The sequence below is a fragment of the Bos javanicus genome, chromosome 22 (genome assembly GCF_032452875.1).
Source record: "Bos javanicus breed banteng chromosome 22, ARS-OSU_banteng_1.0, whole genome shotgun sequence".
Lineage (NCBI taxonomy): Eukaryota > Metazoa > Chordata > Mammalia > Artiodactyla > Bovidae > Bos > Bos javanicus.
Window position 1 is genome coordinate 28868151 of NC_083889.1, and position 20065 is coordinate 28888215.

The 20065-nt window shown below is 39.2% G+C and overlaps 1 protein-coding gene across 2 annotated transcripts in view; it reads left to right on the forward strand.

The window, feature by feature from the left end:
- Positions 1-20065, forward strand: part of SHQ1 (SHQ1, H/ACA ribonucleoprotein assembly factor) — a 101078-nt gene that overhangs the window by 831 nt on the left and 80182 nt on the right. The window contains exons 2-5 of one of the 2 annotated variants that reach the window (XM_061396397.1): positions 3556-3620; positions 6403-6525; positions 7779-7939; positions 14186-14298. In XM_061396397.1, coding sequence (XP_061252381.1) covers positions 3556-3620; positions 6403-6525; positions 7779-7939; positions 14186-14298 — 462 coding nt within the window. The remainder of the gene's footprint in view (positions 1-3555; positions 3621-6402; positions 6526-7778; positions 7940-14185; positions 14299-20065) is intronic. The other variant, XM_061396398.1, reaches the window with a different exon arrangement.

Consider the following 20065-nt stretch of genomic DNA (forward strand, 5'->3'; position numbering starts at 1 on the left):
CCGCAAGCCTCAGGGAGGGACCTTCAGCTCTTGTTTGTTTGCATTTTTCTCCCTGCAGAACCGTAACATCAGTGGTAACAGCTGACCTCTTCTCCCCCTCGTGTGGTGGGGCAAGCAGTGCGTTTAAGTGAAGGATTAAGTGCTTGTGTGCATTATCTCATTTGATCTGGATAGCGATTCTTGGAGATCAGTTCAGTTCAGTTCAGTCGCTCAGTCGTGTCCGACTCTTTGCGATCCCATTGAATCGCAGCACGCTAGGCCTCTGTCCATCACCAACGCCCGGAGTTCACTCAAACTTATGTCCATCGAGTCGGTGATGCCATCCAGCCATCTCATCCTCTGTCGTCCCCTTCTCCTCCTGCCCCCAATCCCTCCCAGCATCAGAGTTTTTTCCAATGAGGCAACTCTTGGCATGAGGTGGCCAAAGTATTGGAGTTTCAACTTTATCATCAGTCCTTCCAATGAACACCCAGGACTGATCTCCTTTAGGATGGACTGGTTGGATCTTGCAGTTCAAGGGACTCTCAAGAGTCTTCTCCAACACCACAGTTCAAAAGCATCAATTCTTCGGCTCTCAGCTTTCTTCACAGTCCAACTCTCACATCCATACATGACCACAGGAAAAACCATAGCCTTGACTAGACGGACCTTTGTTGGCAAAGTAATGTCTCTGCTTTTGAATATGCTATCTAGGTTGGTCATAACTTTCCTTCCAAGGAGTAAGCGTCTTTTAATTTCATGGCTGCAGTCACCATCTGCAGTGATTTTGGAGACCCCAAAAATAAAGTCTGCTGTTTCCCCATCTATTTCCCATGAAGTGGTGGGACCAGATGCCATGATCTTAGTTTTTGACTTCCCTGGTGGTCCAGTGGTTAAGAATCCTCAGAGATGGGCATCATTATTTAGAAAACATTTTAGAAGACACTGCCATATTATTCTTTCTCAACATTGTCAGTACTTTCTTTTCTCCTTTCTACCGAGTGAAACTCCAATCCCCTCATCTTTCTCATTCAAGTGTAGTTCCAGCCTACCCTTCCTGCCCAAGTACATTTCCAGTGCAGACATTCTTCTTGAGTTAAGCTATTAAGTACTTGGCCTGAACCTGTTCTGCTCAGGTATTCCTTTGGCCTTAACTTAATTTACCTACTTGAATATGTTGTATAAAAGAGTGTCTGGATTTATACAAAGTGACCAGGGAAAGCCTGTTTGAAGAGGTGATATTAAAGCCAAAACATGAAGAATGGGAAGAAGATGATGATGTTAGCAAACATTTATTGACATTTTACTCCTAGTTAGTGCTTTATGTGACTCACTTGATTTTAGGACAGTCTTACAAAGTAGGTTTTGTTATATACTCATGTTGCAGATAAGGGCTCAGAGAAAAGATCTTAAATGAGATAGGATGATAAAATTAAGTAATGTGAAGGAGTTTATACAGTACTTTTTATACAAATTTATCCATTCCTTGAGTAGCAGAGGCTTGGGTGTTGGGTACATATGGGTGTCAGCACACTTATAGTTCTGTGACTTTTGGCAAGTTATTCAGTCTCAGTAAGTTTTCTAGTCTGTTAAGTGGGACTAATATTAGTGATTTAAAGAGCTGATGTGAGGTTTGAGATAATGTATGTATAATCCTTATTACTGTGCCTGATAATTACATATTCAATAAATGGTAGGTATTATTATTTATTAAGGGAGCATATTGTTGCAATTATCTGCTGCCAATAACCAATCAAACCTGTGTAAAATAACAATCCTTTAACTCCCTCTGTTGATTTTTATGCCTTAGGAGTTTGGTAAGAGCTTGGCTGAACTGTTCTGGCTTAAGGTCTTTAGTCATGCGTGGCTGGACCTGGGACAGGAAGGGCTAAAGCAGCTGGGGACTTACAGGGTAGGTGAAGGAGAGAATCTCTTTTCATGTGGTCTCAGGACCTCCCTGTGTGGTCTCACTTGTGATTCCTGCAGGGAGTTGCATCCCTACCATGACAGCTGAAATTTTTGAGTAAATATTTCCAGGAGCAAGGCAGAATCCATATCATCTTTTATAACCTAACCTCAGAAATCACAGTGTCACTTCTGCTATAATGCTTTGTTTCAGGTAAACCAATTCTAGAAGCCCACTCAGTTTTAAGGGGAGGGGACATAGATTGCATTATTGGGAGGAATGATGTGAGATAGGTCATCTTTGGAAATGCAGTTTGCTACAGTATACCAGAGATGAATAAAACCTCACCTCTCTCCTTGAGAAACTGAGTGTATAGCAGGGAAGGCAGATCTGTTAGCAAATACTGTTTTGCCATCATGCATTAAGAATTTAACTCTGTACTTACAAAGAGTTTAGAAGGGAGATGATAATAATAGTTTACATTTTCCGAACGCTTGCCTATTGTACTAGCCACTAAGCTTTTTGTAGTATCCTTTCTTTCTCACAGTAACCCTCAGATAGATTCTATTATTTTTCACATTTTATAAATGATGAATATGAACTTTGAAGTTAATTAACTTGTGGTACAAAGAAAGTTACAGAGCTAGTAAATGGCACAACTTGGAATTAAGTCCACAAATGGACTTAATTTAGACTCTGAAGGTAAAGTTCATATTTGTATCCATTGTATAACAAATTTATTCATACCTGAATTTTTATGCTAGGTTTAGAAGGGATTTTTGTTTCAAAAATGTGTTATAGCTTCAGGAAACATTACGATCAAAGGTAAGTAGGGGTAAAGCCCTGTACCTTTTGGGGTCTGCTAAGATGGATGATGATGATCATGATGATGGTGTTAGAATAGGGAACAAGAAGGAGGGGGGTGTGGGAGGAAAGTAGGTTCATATTTTTAAGTTTGGAGTGGAATGGATCTGGCTTTATATATAGTATGGGTGAATTTAAATTGTCTACCCAATATCAAGCAGTCATGGAAGCTTTCATTGTAGAGAAGTGATAGATTTCTGTTTTAGAAAAATTCTTTTGGGGCCTCAGTTAGAGCATTGATTGACCCAGAGTAAAACTGGGAACAGGGAAATCAGTTCATGTCCTTTAGCAGGAAAGAGGGGGAAATCCCTATACAGTAATAATGAGATTTACAAAAAAAACACTTTTGCTTTCTGCCTTCTTTTTTAAAAAGTAGTGATTTACCCAATATAAACAATTGGTTTTGTTGGTTCTTTATTCTTTCTCTTTTTTTTTGTTTCTTTTCTTTTTGGAAGCCAATTAGTATACTTTTATTGAGCCCATCCTGTGTCAGTCATCAGGTATATAAATAACTCATATTAGGAAGGGAAAGTACTATAAGAGTAGTGATAGCTAGTATTTATTGTGGCTTTTCTTTTTTAAGTGTTTTATCAGTGACTAGTGCCTATTCAAACAGAAAAATGAGTCATCTCTGATTCCTCTTTTCTTAGCTAGGGAAGAAATATAAGTTATTTAGTTTATAAAATTTAAATGCTGAGGAATATCTTTTTAAATGGTTGCTAGATTTCAGTGCTTGATGCTTACTATCATGCTTCATGATGCTTTGTAATTTAAGGACTTCATGAGACCTTTTGTTACATCTGCAGGTTAACCCTTCCTGGAAGAATTGTAGAAAATGGAAATGAGCAGGGATCCTATGATGCAGATAAAGGTATTGCCCTTAGAATTTTCTGTTAGCTTTTTTTCTTTGAATTCTTCATGTTGGTGTAGCTCCGTAATAATCTCATGTTATGGTGACCTTTAGGTGAATGGCGAGTGCAGTCTGTCCCTGTCCCTCTTTATTGTTTCTTAATGTCCAGTGCCTGTTATTCATGGATTTCTTAACAGTTACAGTTTCCCCAGTCCTTTAAATTATACTTCACATTGTTCTTTGAAGTTTAATTAGTTAAATACTCTGGCTCTGTTTTCTGAAAGTTTTATTTCCTACTTCTCCCTACATTTAGTAAGTGTTTAAAAATTAAAGTTAGATTGTGGGAAGTGACTGATTAGAAAAGAAGTGGATGATTTTTGTAAGCTGTGAGTCAAATGTTTCTAAGACAGTTTTTTTTAGAATTTTAAAAATTTATTTTTTGTTTAAGCATAATTGATTTACAGTGTTGTTAGTTTCAGGTATACAGCAAAGTGATTCAGATATATATATATTCTTTTTTTCCATTACTATTTTCAATCTTAAAATATAATTACGTGTAGGTGAGAGAAACTGTCCATATTGGACTTTTAAAGACTGATTGAATTTTCTTCTCTTCATTGATAAGCCCTTCATTTCAGCTTATCTTGAAACCATTTATTTTCCTTCTGTAGAAGTCACTGGGTTTTCCTTTAACAGTGAATCTGGAATAAGAATACCTTGTGTACTGTTGTGTGATTTATTCAGTGAATATTGACCTCAATGAGCTAGGGTAATGGAGGAAAGATGGAATGAAAGAGTTAAATGACAAAGTTCTAACCCATAACACAGTATAACTGATGTGATGAAGTACAATGAAACTGCCTTTCTAGGTAGTAAATCCACTTTTAATTGCAGATAAGGTGCATACTGAAGCACAGTTATTAAATCTTGAAAGTAAATGGGGGTTTAGGAAGGTTAAATATGTGGAAATATTTGGATTTAGTTGTGTTTGATATATTAGAATATGGCTAAGTGCACTGAAAGAGGTAGTTCAGTTCAGTTCAGTCGCTCAGTCGTGTCCGACTCTTTGCGACCCCATGAATCACAGCACGCCAGGCCTCCCTGTCCATCACCAACTCCCAGAGTTCACTCAGACTCACGTCCGTTTTAAAATGTAAGAGTAGTGAATAATGTAATCTATTCATAGAGGAACCTAGATGAAGGTGATAAACCCTGTCAAGGGAAAAAAAGAAGTACATAGATGGAATTTGGGCTTGTATTAGACAGGCTTTAGGGATATATCTCTTGAGATATCAAAGAACTTTATCAAGCCATCATTGCCTTATTTAAGATTTTGGGTATATTTGAAATGGCTGCTATTCTTCATTGGATTCAGTTCAGTTCAGTTGCTCTGTCATGTCCGACTCTTTGTGACCCCATGGACTGCAGCACACCAGGCCTCCCTGTCCATCACCAACTCCCGGAGTTTACTCAAACCCATGTCCGTTGAGTCAGTGATGCCATCCAACCATCTCATCCTCTGTCCCCTTCTCCTCCCACCTTCAATCTTTCCCAGCATCAGGGTCTTTTCAAATGAGTCATTTCTTCGCATCGAGTGGCCAAAGTATTGGAGTTTCAGCTTCAGCATCAGTCCTTCCAATGAATATTCAAGACCGATTTCCTTTAGGATGGACTGGTTGGATCTCCTTGCAGTCCAAGGGACTCTCAAGAGTCTTCTCCAACACCACAGTTCAAAAGCATCAGTACTTCAGTACTCAGCTTTCTTTATAGTCCAACTCTCACATCCGTACATGACTACTGGAAAAACCATAGCTTTGACTAGATGGACCTTTGTCAGCAAAGTAATGTCTCTGCTTTTTAATATGCTGTCTAGGTTGGTCATAACTTTTCTTCCAAGGAGTAAGCGCCTTTTAATTTCATGGCTTCAGTCACCATCTGCAGTGATTTTGGAGCCCAAAAAAATAAAGTCTGTCACTGTTTTCACTGTTTCCCTATCTATTTCCCATGAAGTGATGGGACCAGATGCCATGATCTTCGTTTTCTGAATGTTGAGCTTTAAGCCAACTTTTTCACTCTCCTCTTTCACTTTCATCAAGAGGCTCTTTAGTTCTTCTTCGCTTTCTGCCATAAGGGTGGTGTCATCTACATATCTGAGGTTATTGATATTTCTCCTGGCAATCTTGATTCCAGCTTGTGCTTCTTCCAGCCCAGCATTTCTGATGATGTGCTCTACATATAAGTTAAATAAGCAGAGTGACAGTATACAGCCTTGAGATACTTCTTTCCCTATTTGGAACCAGTCTGTTGCTTCCTGACCTGCATATAGATTTCTCAAGAGGCAGGTCAGGTGGTCTGGTATTCCTATCTCTTTAAGAATTTTCCACAGTTTGTTGTTCTTCATTGGACTAGATATCTTGATTTCACCGCCTCCCCCACTCCCCCACGCTAGAAATAAATCTTATGAGTAGCTACAGTTGAATCTAAGCTATTGCCTTCTCAGGCCATTGTGTTTTTGACCTGAACTTTTAATGTTATCAGTAGGTGAATGTGATATTGGGTAAGATTTAAGCATTTGCAGCTTAACAGATTAATTTCTCATAGAGAGGACAGCTGAATCAGTGGTTCTGAAAAACCTCATTTGAACCTTTTCCTATCTTGATTTTTATTTACTAACTATGTAATAAGGGCATAATTTTGGAGCATGAAATAAAATGATAATTCTGAGATGTCTGTTTCTTAGGTATGTTTGTGAAGTGTTTGAGTATTTTAATTTAGCTAAACATAGAACCCATTTATCTTTAAGGAATTTTTACCATTCGGTTGCCCAAAGAAACTCCTGGCCAACATTTTGAAGGGCTGAACATGTTAACTGCTCTGCTGGCACCAAGAAAATCCAGGACTGCAAAACCACTTGTGGAAGAGATAGGTATGTTTATTGCAGTTGGGAGGAAATGCAGGTAAGTGAATATTTGGAATGCTGTGTGTTTCTCGGGGAAAAGGGATATAGCACATAGGAAATAGGAGAAAATACTTCAGATGACAAGATGAGGAGATCATGTCACACCATATGAAAATAGTTCATTTGTTGACATTTAATTTAAGACATAAAGAACTCTGTTAAACCAGTAGGTCGGTCATTTTTTGGGACCAGTTGAGGCAGCATCTATGTGTTTGGCAAAATATTGGCCTCTTGAGCTAAAACCAGAAGCCTACAATTCAGTGTAAGCAGAAAGCAAACACCACCCAGGTCAAAGAAGTAGAACATCTCCCATGTCCTGGAATCTTACCCTGGTTATTTCTCACTCCTGACTCTCCAAGGTAACCACCACCTTCAGTGTTGCCTGTTTTTGATTTGGATCAATATATATATAATCCATTCGGAGAAGGCAATGGCACCCCACTCCAGTACTCTTGCCTGGAAAATCCCATGGACAGAGGAGCCTGGTAGGCTGCAGTCCATGGGGTCGCTAGGAGTCGGACACGACTGAGCGACTTCACTTTCACTTTCCTGTGTTGGAGAAGGCAATGGCAACCCACTCCAGTGTTCTTGCCTGGAGAATCCCAGGGACGGGGAGCCTGGTGGGCTGCCGTCTATGGGGTCGCACAGAGTCGGACATGACTGAAATGACTTAGCAGCAGCAGCAGTAGCATATATAATCCATTACAGTAAATGATCTTTGTTGTCTAGCTTCTTTCACTTAACATTTTTGTGAGATTTATCCATGTATAGCTGAGGTCCGTTTGTTTTTATCATGTTATTGTTTATATATCCTACCATTGATGGAACTTGGGCTTGGTTCCTTTTTTTTTTTTTTTTGTCTAATAAGAATAGTGAGGTAAGGGCTGGGCAAAATAGGTGAATGGGATTAAGACATACAAACTTCCAGTTTTATAAGGAAACCACGGGGATGTAATATACAGCATAGGGAATCAGGTCAATAGTATTGTAATTACTTTATATGGGGACAGATGGTGGTCATTTTGTAATGTTTGCCAGTATCAAATTATTACGTAGTACACCCGGAATGGACCTAGTATGATACATTAACATATTTCAAAAAAAAAAAAGAGAATAGCAGGAGTATTCTTCTGGGGTACATGGGCAGACGCTTTTTCCCTATACTTTTTCTTCCCCAAGGAAATCTAGTGCTTTAATGAACTAGTACTTTACATATTTAGGTGCTTCTGAGGTTTCTGAGGGAGGAGTGGAAGATGACGATGATGAGTTTGATTGGGAAATTGAACAGTCCCCCTATGAAGAGGTACCAGAAAGTGCCTTGAACCCAAACTGCCGCTACGGGTTTGGAAACTTGCGCTCAGGAGTGTTTCAGCGGTTGCAGGTATGATTTTCTAAAAGACCTTGGTATATACCAAGGGTTTGACCATTTGCATAGTTTAATTTCAGTTCTGCTCATACCTGGAGGTTTTCTTATGAAGATAGTAGGAGATGTTGTATTTAGAGCGCAAACCACGACTGCTCGCACGTGATCGTTACACAGTCACTCCCTTCTGTGTCACTGTCTGTGTAGCCCGGTCTCATTGTGCTTACACATGAAAGATGTCCTGGTACTTTCTTTTTTCTCCACTTCAGTTGTTATTTTAGACATGAAGTTTCCAAAATACAGAACAGAACCCCTCTCTCCTCATACTTCCTGAAAAGCTTTATGTTTTATACTTCTAAAAAATGAAAATTCTTTATTTGTGGCATGATGTCTCTTCTGTTTTATATGTAAATGAAGCAGAATATTCCTGATGAGAAGGGGTTTCCATTTTTTGATCAAATTGTTTAGTGTTTAGTGTACTGTAGGCACTTTTCTGTATTTACTCTTTGTGGGGTTTGAATGGAATCTTTTGTTAAAATCTGCTCTTTGGTCAGTTAGGCTAAAAAAGGAATGACATCACTCTCTTCCTCAGACAATGTGGGAAATTCTATTTCATGAATAAAATGGAGATTTTGGGTTATTTTCTACTTTAGTTGTATTATAGAAGGCAATATAGTTGATGTCTTTAAAATTTTTTAATTTATTTACTTATTGAACTTTTTGGTCTAGTTTAACTTTTGTTTTAAATAGAATGTCACATAATTGGAACCATGCAACATGTAAACATGTAGCCTTTTCAGATTGGCTTCTTTTTTAGTAATATGTGTTTAAGTTTCCTTCATGTCTTTTCATGACTTGATAGCTCATTTCTTTTTTTTTTCTTTTCTGTTTCCTCTGACTGGAATAGAGCCCCAGCCCTTGGCAGTAAAATTGCAGAGCCCTAACCACTGGACTGCTAGGGAGTCCCCTTAATTTTTTTCAAATGAAAGAAACATGTGATGAACAGTTTTTTGACTTCATTCCTTCTGGGTAGAGGATGTTAAACCTGCTTGGTATGTGGTTTATTATAGTAAGACATATTTGAGTCTGCTAAGGAAAGGTAAGGATCTGTGTTTTGGTCCTACTTGTACCTCTGTTTAAATTTGGAATTCAGGCCAGTTATTTGACCACAAATAAATTTTGTCTCCTCTTTGTAAAACAGCGATAAATTTGCTCACCTACTTTATAAGGCTGTTTAGAAAATTTACAGAGATGCTACATTTGAAAACTCTTGAGAAAAAAAAGATTAGCATGCTAGAAAGACTTCTGCCCTTAAGAAATTTAAAATGCTCTCAAAACTTCTTAAAAGAAACAAAATTGGAATTTACTTAAGAGCAAATAATACTGATGAGATACTTCATTCAAATGCCTTGTATGTTTTTCTGCCGAGTTATGGTTTCTCCATATTCTCTCTCCCTAACCGAATTTCCTGGTTATCTCTCAGGTAGTAAGAATAGAATCAGTTTTTTTCTACAGCAGAAACTACAGTAAATGGACCTCAGTTGTTTGGCAGAGAGTAGTCTGTGGTTAATCTTTTGGAGATTACCTGTCTAAAGCTATAAATGAACGAGAGAAGACTCCTGCAGGCTAAGGACAGATTGTACGTTCAGTCTGAAAGTGCTTGTTGATGCCAAGGAACTTGGTTTCTTCATTACTGCCGCTGTGGAGGGAAGATCCTCTCAAGGGGTTTCTGCCACGTTGCTGAGAAGATGCAGGACTGCCATGATGTGAGCCCAGGCCAAGTCCTTGGGAGGTCAGAAATTCTTGTATGTGTTGAAAATGTTCACTAAGTTAGTAGTTTAGGTTAAGAGAAAAGTTATTAATCAATATTCTTTTTATCTTTGAATGTCTTGTCTAATGCCCTGAATCTCTAGATTCCTGTCTCCCAGCTTAAAAAAACATAAGCGAATCATCCTCACATTTTTGGAGCCCTCCTGTAGCTCTTCCTGACTGCATCCCTCTGAACCTTGTTATTATAAACAATTTGAATGCCTGTTGTCTTCAACAGATGGAAAAACAAAATGCATTTGAGAAAATTCTAAAGGATAATGTAAATAGCAATACTGTTAACAGTGTAGGTATATAACCCCACATGTACAATGTAGGGATCACAAAAAGTTCTGAAACTAGAAGTTTTTTATATTGAGTTTGATGACATGACCTGATCAGAGCTGATATGTGAGTTTTTCAATAATTAAAAAAAAAAATCCCACTTAGTGTACATATTCAAAGATTTTGCAGTAGAAATAGCAATGAATTTAAATAGGGTGTGCTGCCCCAGACTTCTTAGAGGGGATTAAGTAACACATGGATTGTATGTGCACCATTACTTTTCTACACTCTTTTAAGAGTGAATCCTGAAGCTCAGCCCTCCCTGGGGAACTTGGGTAGACCGTGGACCTCAGTGACAGCTAGTGGACAGTATCTGGACCTCCAGTGACAGCTAGCAGCTGGTATGTGTGTCCCTGAGAGGCACTGGGCTGGGCTCCACATCACCATTCTGTTGTGGCCTCATTGCTATTGTATATGCATATTCTACCACTGGATGAACCAATATGTAGTCTTTATAGAATATTGTGTTTTCTTATATGGATTAAATGTGAGGTTTGTGGTGTCCTTCATGACAGTTTGGAAATGTCAGAACTTTTGAAAATCATGTGTGAATCAAGATGCCAATAATTAAAGGATGCTGTCTTCGGGGTATTAAGGTACATGTGTTTTATGTGATCGTGCCACAGAAATCTTTCATAACTGGTATTACTTGCAGAGTTCAATTGCATTTATAACTGTTCTGTTTGTGACATTCATGTCATGTGATTAAAAACTGAACAATCATGTAAGATTAGCGTGTAAGACCTTTTTTTATGGATTGTAAAAAAAAATTCTTTTTATTTTTAGAAATTTTATTATTTTTAAATTTTTTAAATTGCAGTATAGTTGATTTATGATATTGTGTTAGTTTCAGGTGTACAGCAAAGTGATTCAATTATACGTGCATACATACATATATGTGTGTATATATGTGTATATTTCAGATACTTTCCCCTTATAGGTTATTAGGAAATGTTGACTATAATTCCCTATGCTATATAGTAGGTCCTTGTTGATTATCTGTATTTTACATGTGGTAGTGTGTATATGTCAGTACCAAACTCTTAGTTTATCTCCACCCCACGTCATCCACAAGACCTTTTTCTACTAGTAAACGAGCTAGAGGAAACTGAGACCATTATTGCATAAATAAGAACTTTGAGAACATATTTTCTATTTTAAATGATGTGTTTAAGAAACCACCATTTACAGTTCCTCTGGTTCTGCCTTTGGATGAGACAATATCCATAAAGTTTTGTTGACTCATATTTTATTAACATTTTTACAGTCTCTTCCCACCTACCCTCCATTAAATGAAATACAGCTTCATTTTTCTCTGATGATAAAAGCAATATATATTCATTATAAAGATACAATATAAGAAAGAAAGTAAAACATCATCCATAATTCCAGTACCCAGTTATCTTCTCTGAATTGAATTATTTAACCCTTTATTGGGGGACAGTGTATAGTCTTTCATGTTTATTTCCCACCAGCCATTTACACAGGGTTTGCTTATGACTTCTGTATTTTATGCTAATACTGAGAAGGAAATAAAATTATTTTTGCTGAAACAAATTCTCTGTCACCACCCTGCCCCCATACACATGTGTGCATGCTCACCCACACTCTTTCCTTTCTGAAATTTCTGCCAGCCACAGGGTGCCTTTGGAAAACTGCCCTGGCAGTTCCAAGTCAGGGCTTCTAACCAGGCTTCTGGCATCAGTGGCTGCCAGCAGCAACAATCCTAGAGTCTCTGGACTCCCACCCAGCAGGCTCCCGGGACCACTGCTGCCAGCAGCCGCAGGATGCTGGCCTGCCGGCCCTTTCCTTCTCTCAGCTACACTGGGGACCTGAAGCTGTTGTTTCCAGAGACCTACTGGCCTGATGGGCACACATTTCTTCATTTTCTCTCTGGAGAGTCTCTGCCTTCACTCTGCTGAAACTCACATTAGCCTTGTTTAGATCCCACATGACCTTTTCTTGGCGCTGCCCATCTTTAAATGGCTCTCCCAGTGCTGACCTTAGCAGTACTTTCACAACAAAAGAAAAACAAGAATCATTTTCACCCTGTTGTAGCGTGTCATTTCTCATCCTCTTCACTTCCTTTCTCTTGTTTGACAGATGCCTTAGATTTCACTGCTCCAAGCTAACTTCACTTTTTAGTTTGTTCCGTTTCACACTCCCCGCCCCCCACCATGCTGCCCAAGGCCTGCCTCGCTGCCCCTCCTGTCTCTGTGGTTGAGGAGGTGATGTCAGGCAGGTGAGGAAGCAGAGGAGAGAGAAAGAGTCCAGGTTGTCCTGCTCAGGGAAGAGATATGTCTGACAAATTAAACCAGAACTCTAAAAATGTTTTCCCCTGGAAGCCTTGCTGCACACTTGTAAACTCTGTATTGCGAGTGCTCTATTTCCAGTTTATTTTGAATTGAGTAAATTTGTGGGCTGCCCAGAGAATCTAACTATGATTTATAATCATGTATCTTTAGGAAAATTCATTCTGAGCCTCCTGAAAGTAAATTGTAAAAGAACTCTTGGAATGTAGATTTTTCCAAGTTTGGGGATCTGTTTTTTCCCCAGAATGTTTGTGCTCTGAAGTATTCAGATATTCTGGATGTGACTTCCAAAAATGAAAGAGCCCCTGGGCCCCTTCATTTCACTAGGATGTGCTTACATTAAATGTTGGTGATGTTTCGTTGTTCAGTCGCCGGGTTGTGTACAACTCTGTGACGCCATGGACTGCAGCAGGCCAGACTTCCTCGTCCTTTACTGTCTTCTGGAGTGTGCTCAGATTTCACATCTGTTGAGTCAGTGATACTATCTAACCATCTCATCCTCTGCCACCCTTTTCTTCTTTTGCCTTCAGTCTTGCCCAGCTTCAGGGGTTTTTCCAATGAGTTGACTCTTCACATCAGGTGGCCAGGTGCTCAGCCTTCTTTATGGTCCAGCTCTCACATCTGTACATGACTACTGGAAAAACCATAGCTGATGTTACTTTAGCTCAATGGATTGTGGTAGGGCTGAGAGGCTTTTTTTGAGGGTTTTTTTTTTTTTTATTGCAGGAATTCTGATGGTGTGGAGAGTTCTATATCTTAGTCTCTCCCTGGAAGATTCCATATAGCTGGTTTCATTGTAGTGATTTTGCTGTGCCACAGCTGTTGACTTTAAGCCTGGGCATCAGTCACCAACCAGTCATTCTATTTACAAGTCTGTTTTAACAGTTTGCCTTCAACCCTCTACCAAGTTATTTCCCTTGATTTCTTTTCAACTAATAGTCTTCAAGCTGCTTCCAGTTTGCTTACTTATCGCTTGCAGTTGGTGGTGGGAATGGGGAGATTGAAGAAAGAAAAAAGAGCTTTAGAAATATTTTGTATTGTACAAGTTTTCTTCCCTTCATAATTCTAGTCAAAAGAAAAAAGACTGTATGGATTGTAGGTGGTTTTACTAATACAGGTGTTTTTTGTAGAGTTGGACTTAGGAAATGTGGTAATGTTGAATATTACTTTGGATTAGATTTTTAAATTTTCAAGTGGAAATTATGTCTATTAAAATTGTCCTTAAAAATTCTTGTTAGGGATGAAAAGGGGCAAGGAAATAAGGACAGATCCCAAAGTTGGCTTGGTCTTGGGGGATTGACTAAAAAGACTGCATTTCTCTTCAAGGGGAGTATTTACAGGGACATGAAAATTATCTAAGTTTTGGTTTGCTGACATGGCACCCCTGGCAGCAGCAGCTCCATCTTGGGTCTAGAAATTTATTTTAACTTGCCCTTTTATAATTTTTAAATCTCTGGGAGTAAATGGGGGAATAAATGGAGAATTAGATGTTCCTGTTTGCTTGGAGAGGTTTATTCTGTTCTGGTTTTCATGTTAAACTTTTATAGCTTTAATCCATGTTAATCAGTTTGTTTGTTGTAAGGATTAAATGAAATAATTGATGTGAAAGCTTCTAACAGGGCCTGGCAAATAGTAGATGTTTAACAAACATTTGCTGGATTTGAATTTAAATGTCACAGGGGGTATAATGACTTATCGATCTATTAGATTCTTCTTGTGTTTGGGCATTTTGTACAAAATTAGATATCTCATGGCTCAAATAGGAGACAGCAATTATTCTTTCTTTCCTGGGTGTTCTTAGGATGAATTGAGTGATGTTATCGATATTAAGGATCCAGATTTCACCTCTGCTGCTGAACGAAGGCAGAAACGCCTGGCTGCTGAGCTGGCCAAGTTTGATCCTGATCATTATCTGTAAGTATTGAGTTTTATTTTTTAAGGTTTAAATAATTTACTTGAAATTGAGTATTTAAAAAAATTTTGAGTGCATTCTTGACCATGTTGGACATGTGCTTTTTGGACTCCAGAAATGAGTGATAGCTCACAATCTTAATTGACATTTAAATTAACCTATAGCTGTTATACCTCGGTGATCTTTGTAAGGTGCTACTTTTCATTACCTCATTTTAGCACACCACAGAAATCTTTTAAGGTACTTCTTTGAGTTTTTTGTTCTCCAGGCTTTAAAATAGAACACTGCATTCCTGAGAATACATACCATTCTTTTGAGAAGACTCTGTTGTGATTAATGGTATATATGAATAAAAACACATTTCAGTTTCTTTAAGAATTTGAATCTACATGTACTGCATTTCTTGGCTGATCTAGGGGTGGGTTTTCCCAACACTTTTATCCACTAGCACCTGTAATCAAGGATCCATTTCAAATGAATAAATAACTGTTTATTGGGATAGGATATAAATACAGTCTAATTTTAAGTTTTGCTTTATTTCCCATCTGCATCAGTTGTATCTTGAGTTATCATGTGTCTCTGTCCGGCTTATATTTGTTGAAGGAACAAAACTAAGGGGTAGGTAAATAATCACTTGCCTTGGAAAGATTGTGATGTGTCTCATTGATCACGAATAGCAGCACTTCTTGCAAGGAAGTGATTGTCCCCAGGCGTCTGTGAGTATTTGATAGCTTTCTTAGGATGTCAGTAGTGTTGGAGAAGGCAATGGCAACCCACTCCAGTACTCTTGCCTGGAAAATCCCATGGACGGAGGAGCCTGGTAGGCTGCAGTCCATGGGGTTGTGAAGAGTCGGACATGACTGAGCGACTTCACTTTCACTTTTCACTTACCTGCATTGGAGAAGGAAATGGCAACCCACTCCAGTGTTCTTGCCTGGAGAATCCCTGGGACGGGGAGCCTGGTGGGCTGCCGTCTATGGGGTCGCACAGAGTTGGATATGACTGAAGCGACTTAGCAGCAGCAGCAGCAGTGTTTTGATATAGACCTCAGGTAGCAGCAGCAGCAGCAGTGTTTTGATATAGACCTCAGGTAATATTCTCCCCATACTCTGGGCCGGCAGTTTCTAAACTGTTACGTATGCAGCTATTCCCTTGTACAGTGCTCTCAGCTTATCGAGTTCTCTTGTGTGATTATTTCAGTTTTCACAGCAGTGAGGAAGAGGGGGTTAAGGGACTCACCCAAGGTCACACCACTGCTAAGTGACTCATCTGGGACTTGAAAAGAGTCTTTCCATTTATCATTTTGTATTTCCTTTTCATGTACACTATTTCAGTTTAACTGCTGTTGCTCTTGTGATTAACATTCTATCTCCTGTGACTCAGTGGGAGACTAATTGGAATGGCAGAAATATATCTTGTGATGTGCAAATGGGTTGAGTGATATGTGACAATGAATGGTGGAACCCTTCAACATCCTCAGGGAAGCTGTGTAAGAGTAGGGTGGGTTATATTTTGGAGGACATCTGAGAGATTCAACTCCATTTACATTGCCATTTCTAATTACCTTTATCTCTCCAATTGTGATTTTAAATGTCCACTGAAGAATAATTTGAAGAAACCCGTTTAAAATCATGCTGAATATTTAAATTGGAAATTTCATTGTCAGCAAATTTCCTGGGCAAGCATGAACAGATTGAGCTTTACAAGACAGAAATTTTGAGTGGGAGGGAGCTTAATTAGCAGAACTGCCTATCTCTTCTCTTCTAAAACTTGAAGAATAGTGATATGGCCTGAGAGAGTTAAGAAATTGGAATTTATAGTTAGCAGTGTGATATTAGAAGCAGCCCTTATTTTTCTCTATCTTCTGTGTCTTTATCCAGAAGCACATTTTCTTTAATAGTATGCATGAAATGTTTTTTGTATTACTCCAGGAAGGGTTCTTTTTACATGAGCGGTTTAAATTCAGCTTCAGGCAAGTTGGAGGCTGAGAGTCAGGAGGTAAAGATTCTTTGTGACTTTTCTGGTAGGAATGGTGGTGGTGGTATAGTCACTAAGTCGTGTCCGACTCTTTGTGACTCCTTGGACTATAGCTGGCCAGGCTCCTCTGTCCATGAGATTCTCCAGGCAAGAATACTGGAGTGGGTTGCCATTTCCTTCTCCAGAGGATCTTCCTGACCCAGGAATCAAACCAACATCTCTTGCATTGCAGGCAGACTCTTCGACTGAGCTATAACGGGAGCTGGTAGGAATAAGACCAGTTATTTGTCATTTTTGTTTTACTCTTTATTTATATTAGCTGACTGACTCGCCCAAATGTGTTGAATTAAATGAAGTGCAAGTAAAATTCTTTTAAATTTTCAGTTAAAAATCACTGCTTATTTTGTCATTCTTAATGGTTAATACAGTGGAAGAAAAGGTTTATTTTAAATTCTTACCTACTATGAAGACAATACACTGCATGTATTGTATTAAAATTTATATGTATATAATGTGATATGCATGTGTAATACATAGTAGATTTTACATTAGCATAATACATGGTGTTTTCAAGTTGTTTGACTTGCCCTCACAAGTCATGATGTCTCTTCATGTTGTCAGGTTTTTCAGTAGCTTGCTGCTGCTATTGGTGCTGCTAAGTCGCTTCAGTCATGTCCGACTCTGTGCGACCCCATAGACGGCAGCCCACCAGGCTCCCCCGTACCTGGAATTATCCAGGCAAGAACACTGGAGTGGGTTGCCATTTCCTTCTCCAATGCATGAACGTGAAAAGTGAAAGTGAAGCCGTTCAGTCGTGTCCGACTCTTAGTGACCCCATGGACTGCAGCCCACCAGGCTCCTCTGTCCATGGGACTTTTCAGGCAAGAGTACTGGAGTGGGGTGCCATTGCCTTCTCCATTTCAGTAGCTTAAGGAAAACTAATTTAAATTTTACCGTAAGGCAGAACACCGTGAGGTAAATTGACTATATACAAAAATTTATACATTCCCAAGGCACATGTAAATGACTTCAGGTTATTATTGTTTTAAAAATCCTTTCTTGTAAAATCTGGGTACCAGTGTGTGATATTTTCCCCCATAAGTTTTGCATCCCAGCAGAATGCTGAGCATGTAAAGTTGATCCATTATACTTTTTGATTATCCATTTCTTGCCATTTTAAATTTATTTTGGTATTATTTTCACAGTAAAGTATGTTGAAGGAATTTTGAAACATTCGTTAATAGTCCTTCCTTTTTTGCTTATTATAATTTCCATATTTCTCTAGCTGAGCCTGGTTTTTGTTTTTTTTTCCTTCCCAGGCAAGTTTTTTTTTTTTAATTGTTGGCATATATTTTACTTTAACCAGTTCATAAAGTCTCACTTATTCTCTTATTAAAGAAAATAAAAGAATTTAGTTAACATTCAAAATAACGAGATAAGAAAAGGGACAACAATGATTATAAAGCATTTGAAGTGCCTTTTTTGGGACTGAGAGAAGACCTTTTGTTTATTTATTTATTTTTAAAAATTGAGGTGTAGTTGATTTACAATATTATATTAGTTTCAAGTATACAACATAGTGATTCACAATTTTTATAGATTATACTTCGTTTAAAGTTATTATATAACCTATATATATAAAGTTATTATATATATATATGTATATATATACACTGTATATATAAAGTTATTATATAACCTAGATAGCATATTCAAAAGCAGAGACATTACTTTGCCAACAAAGGTCCGTCTAGTCCAGGCTATGGTTTTTCCTGTGGTCATGTATGGATGTGAAATTTGGACTGTGAAGAAAGCTGAGAGCCGAAGAATTGATGCTTTTGAACTGTGGTGTTGGAGAAGACTCTTGAGAGTCCCTTGGACTGCAAGGAGATCCAACCAATCCATTCTGAAGGAAATCAGCCCTGGGATTTCTTTGGAAGGAAAGATGCTAAAGCTGAAACTCCAGTACCTTGGCCACCTCATGCAAAGAGTTGACTCATTGGAAAAGACTGATGCTGGGAGGAATTGGGGGCAGGAGGAGAAGGGGACGACAGAGGATGAGATGGCTGGATGGCATCACTGACTTGATGGACGTGAGTCTGAGTGAACTCCAGGAGAGGGTGATGGACAGGGAGGCCTGGTGTGCTGCAATTCATGGGGTTGAAAAGAGTCGGACACGACTGAGCGACTGAACTGAACTGAAAGTTATTATAAAATATTGACTATCCCCTGTACTGTACAATATGTCCTTATAGCTTATTTATTTTATATATGATAGTTTATACCTCTTAATCTGAGGAGTCTTGTAAAATTGTAATGTTCAGCATTATACATTTGGTAAAGAAGATGATAGAATGATCAAGCTCCTGGATTTATTGAGGAGATCTCACAATGACACGGAGAAGGCAATGGCACCCGACTCCAGTATTCTTGCCTGGAAAATCCCATGGACGGAGGAGCCTTGTAGGCTGCAGTCCATAGGGTCTCGAAGAGTTGGACACGACTGAGTGACTTCACTGTCACTTTTCACTTTCATGCTTTGGAGAAGGAAATGGCAACCCACTCCAGTGTTCTTGCCTGGAGAATCCCAGGGACGGGGAGCCTGGTGGGCTGCCGTCTATGGGGTCGCACAGAGTCGGACACGACTGAAGCGACTTAGCAGTAGCAGCAAAATGACAAGTAGTAATTAGAAGCTTGAAAAGAAAGGTTTACCTCCTTCCCAGTGTGGTTCTTTATGCAAAATAGCAACCTTCGGAAAAAACACTGGAATAAAATGTCACTTATTCATTCTTTCATGTATATACTTACTTGTTCTACCAATATTTGTTTGAATGACTTCCATGTCAGGCGGTGTTGCAGACAGCAGGCAGAGAATGGTGAATACATGGTAGCTGGCCTCAAGGGGCTTACACTCCAGTGGGGAAATGAAAAGTATTTCTATTGTGATAAGTGCTATGAAGAAAAGCCAGGTGAAGGGTTTAGAGAGCGACTGGGCATCTCACTGACTCCTCTATTTCCACATGTTTAAAATCGAATGCATCATTTTACCTGTAAAATCTTCCTGAATTTTCTGCTTGATAGGATGCCCTTTATTTCATCCCAGTCACCCAGGTTGAAAACCTGGGATTCACCTTGGACTTTGTTCTTTATTCCACATTTCCAGTCAATCCTGAAATTGTACCACTTATCTCTTTCTGCTTTGCTTCACTCCATCTCTTCCTGGCCCTCATCTGTGTCTGGCTTGTTGCAGCTGTCCCCTAACTGCCCAGCTGGCGTTTCTCATTCCAGCCCTGCTCTTCTGCAGATCCATCAACCATAAAACCATCAGTGCAGTGTCTACTGAGAGTGAAAATCTGCTTAAGGCCTTACTGGGCTCTCCTTATGGATGTGAGAGTTGGACTGTGAAGAAGGCTGAGCGCCAAAGAATTGATGCTTTTGAACTGTGGTGTTGGAGAAGACTCTTGAGAGTCCCTTGGACTGCAGGGAGATCCAACCAGTCCATTCTAAAGGAGATCAGCCCTGGGATTTCTTTGGAAGGAATGATGCTAAAGCTGAAACTCTAGTACTTTGGCCACCTCATGCAAAGAGTTGACTCATTGGAAAAGACTCTGATGCTGGGAGGGATTGGGGGCAAGAGGAGAAGGGGACGACAGAAGATGAGATGGCTGGATGGCATCACTGACTTGATGGATGTGAGTCTGAGTGAACTCTGGGAGTTGGTGATGTACAGGGAGGCCTGGCGTGCTGTGATTCATGGGGTCGCGAAGAGTAGGACACTACTGAGCGACTGAT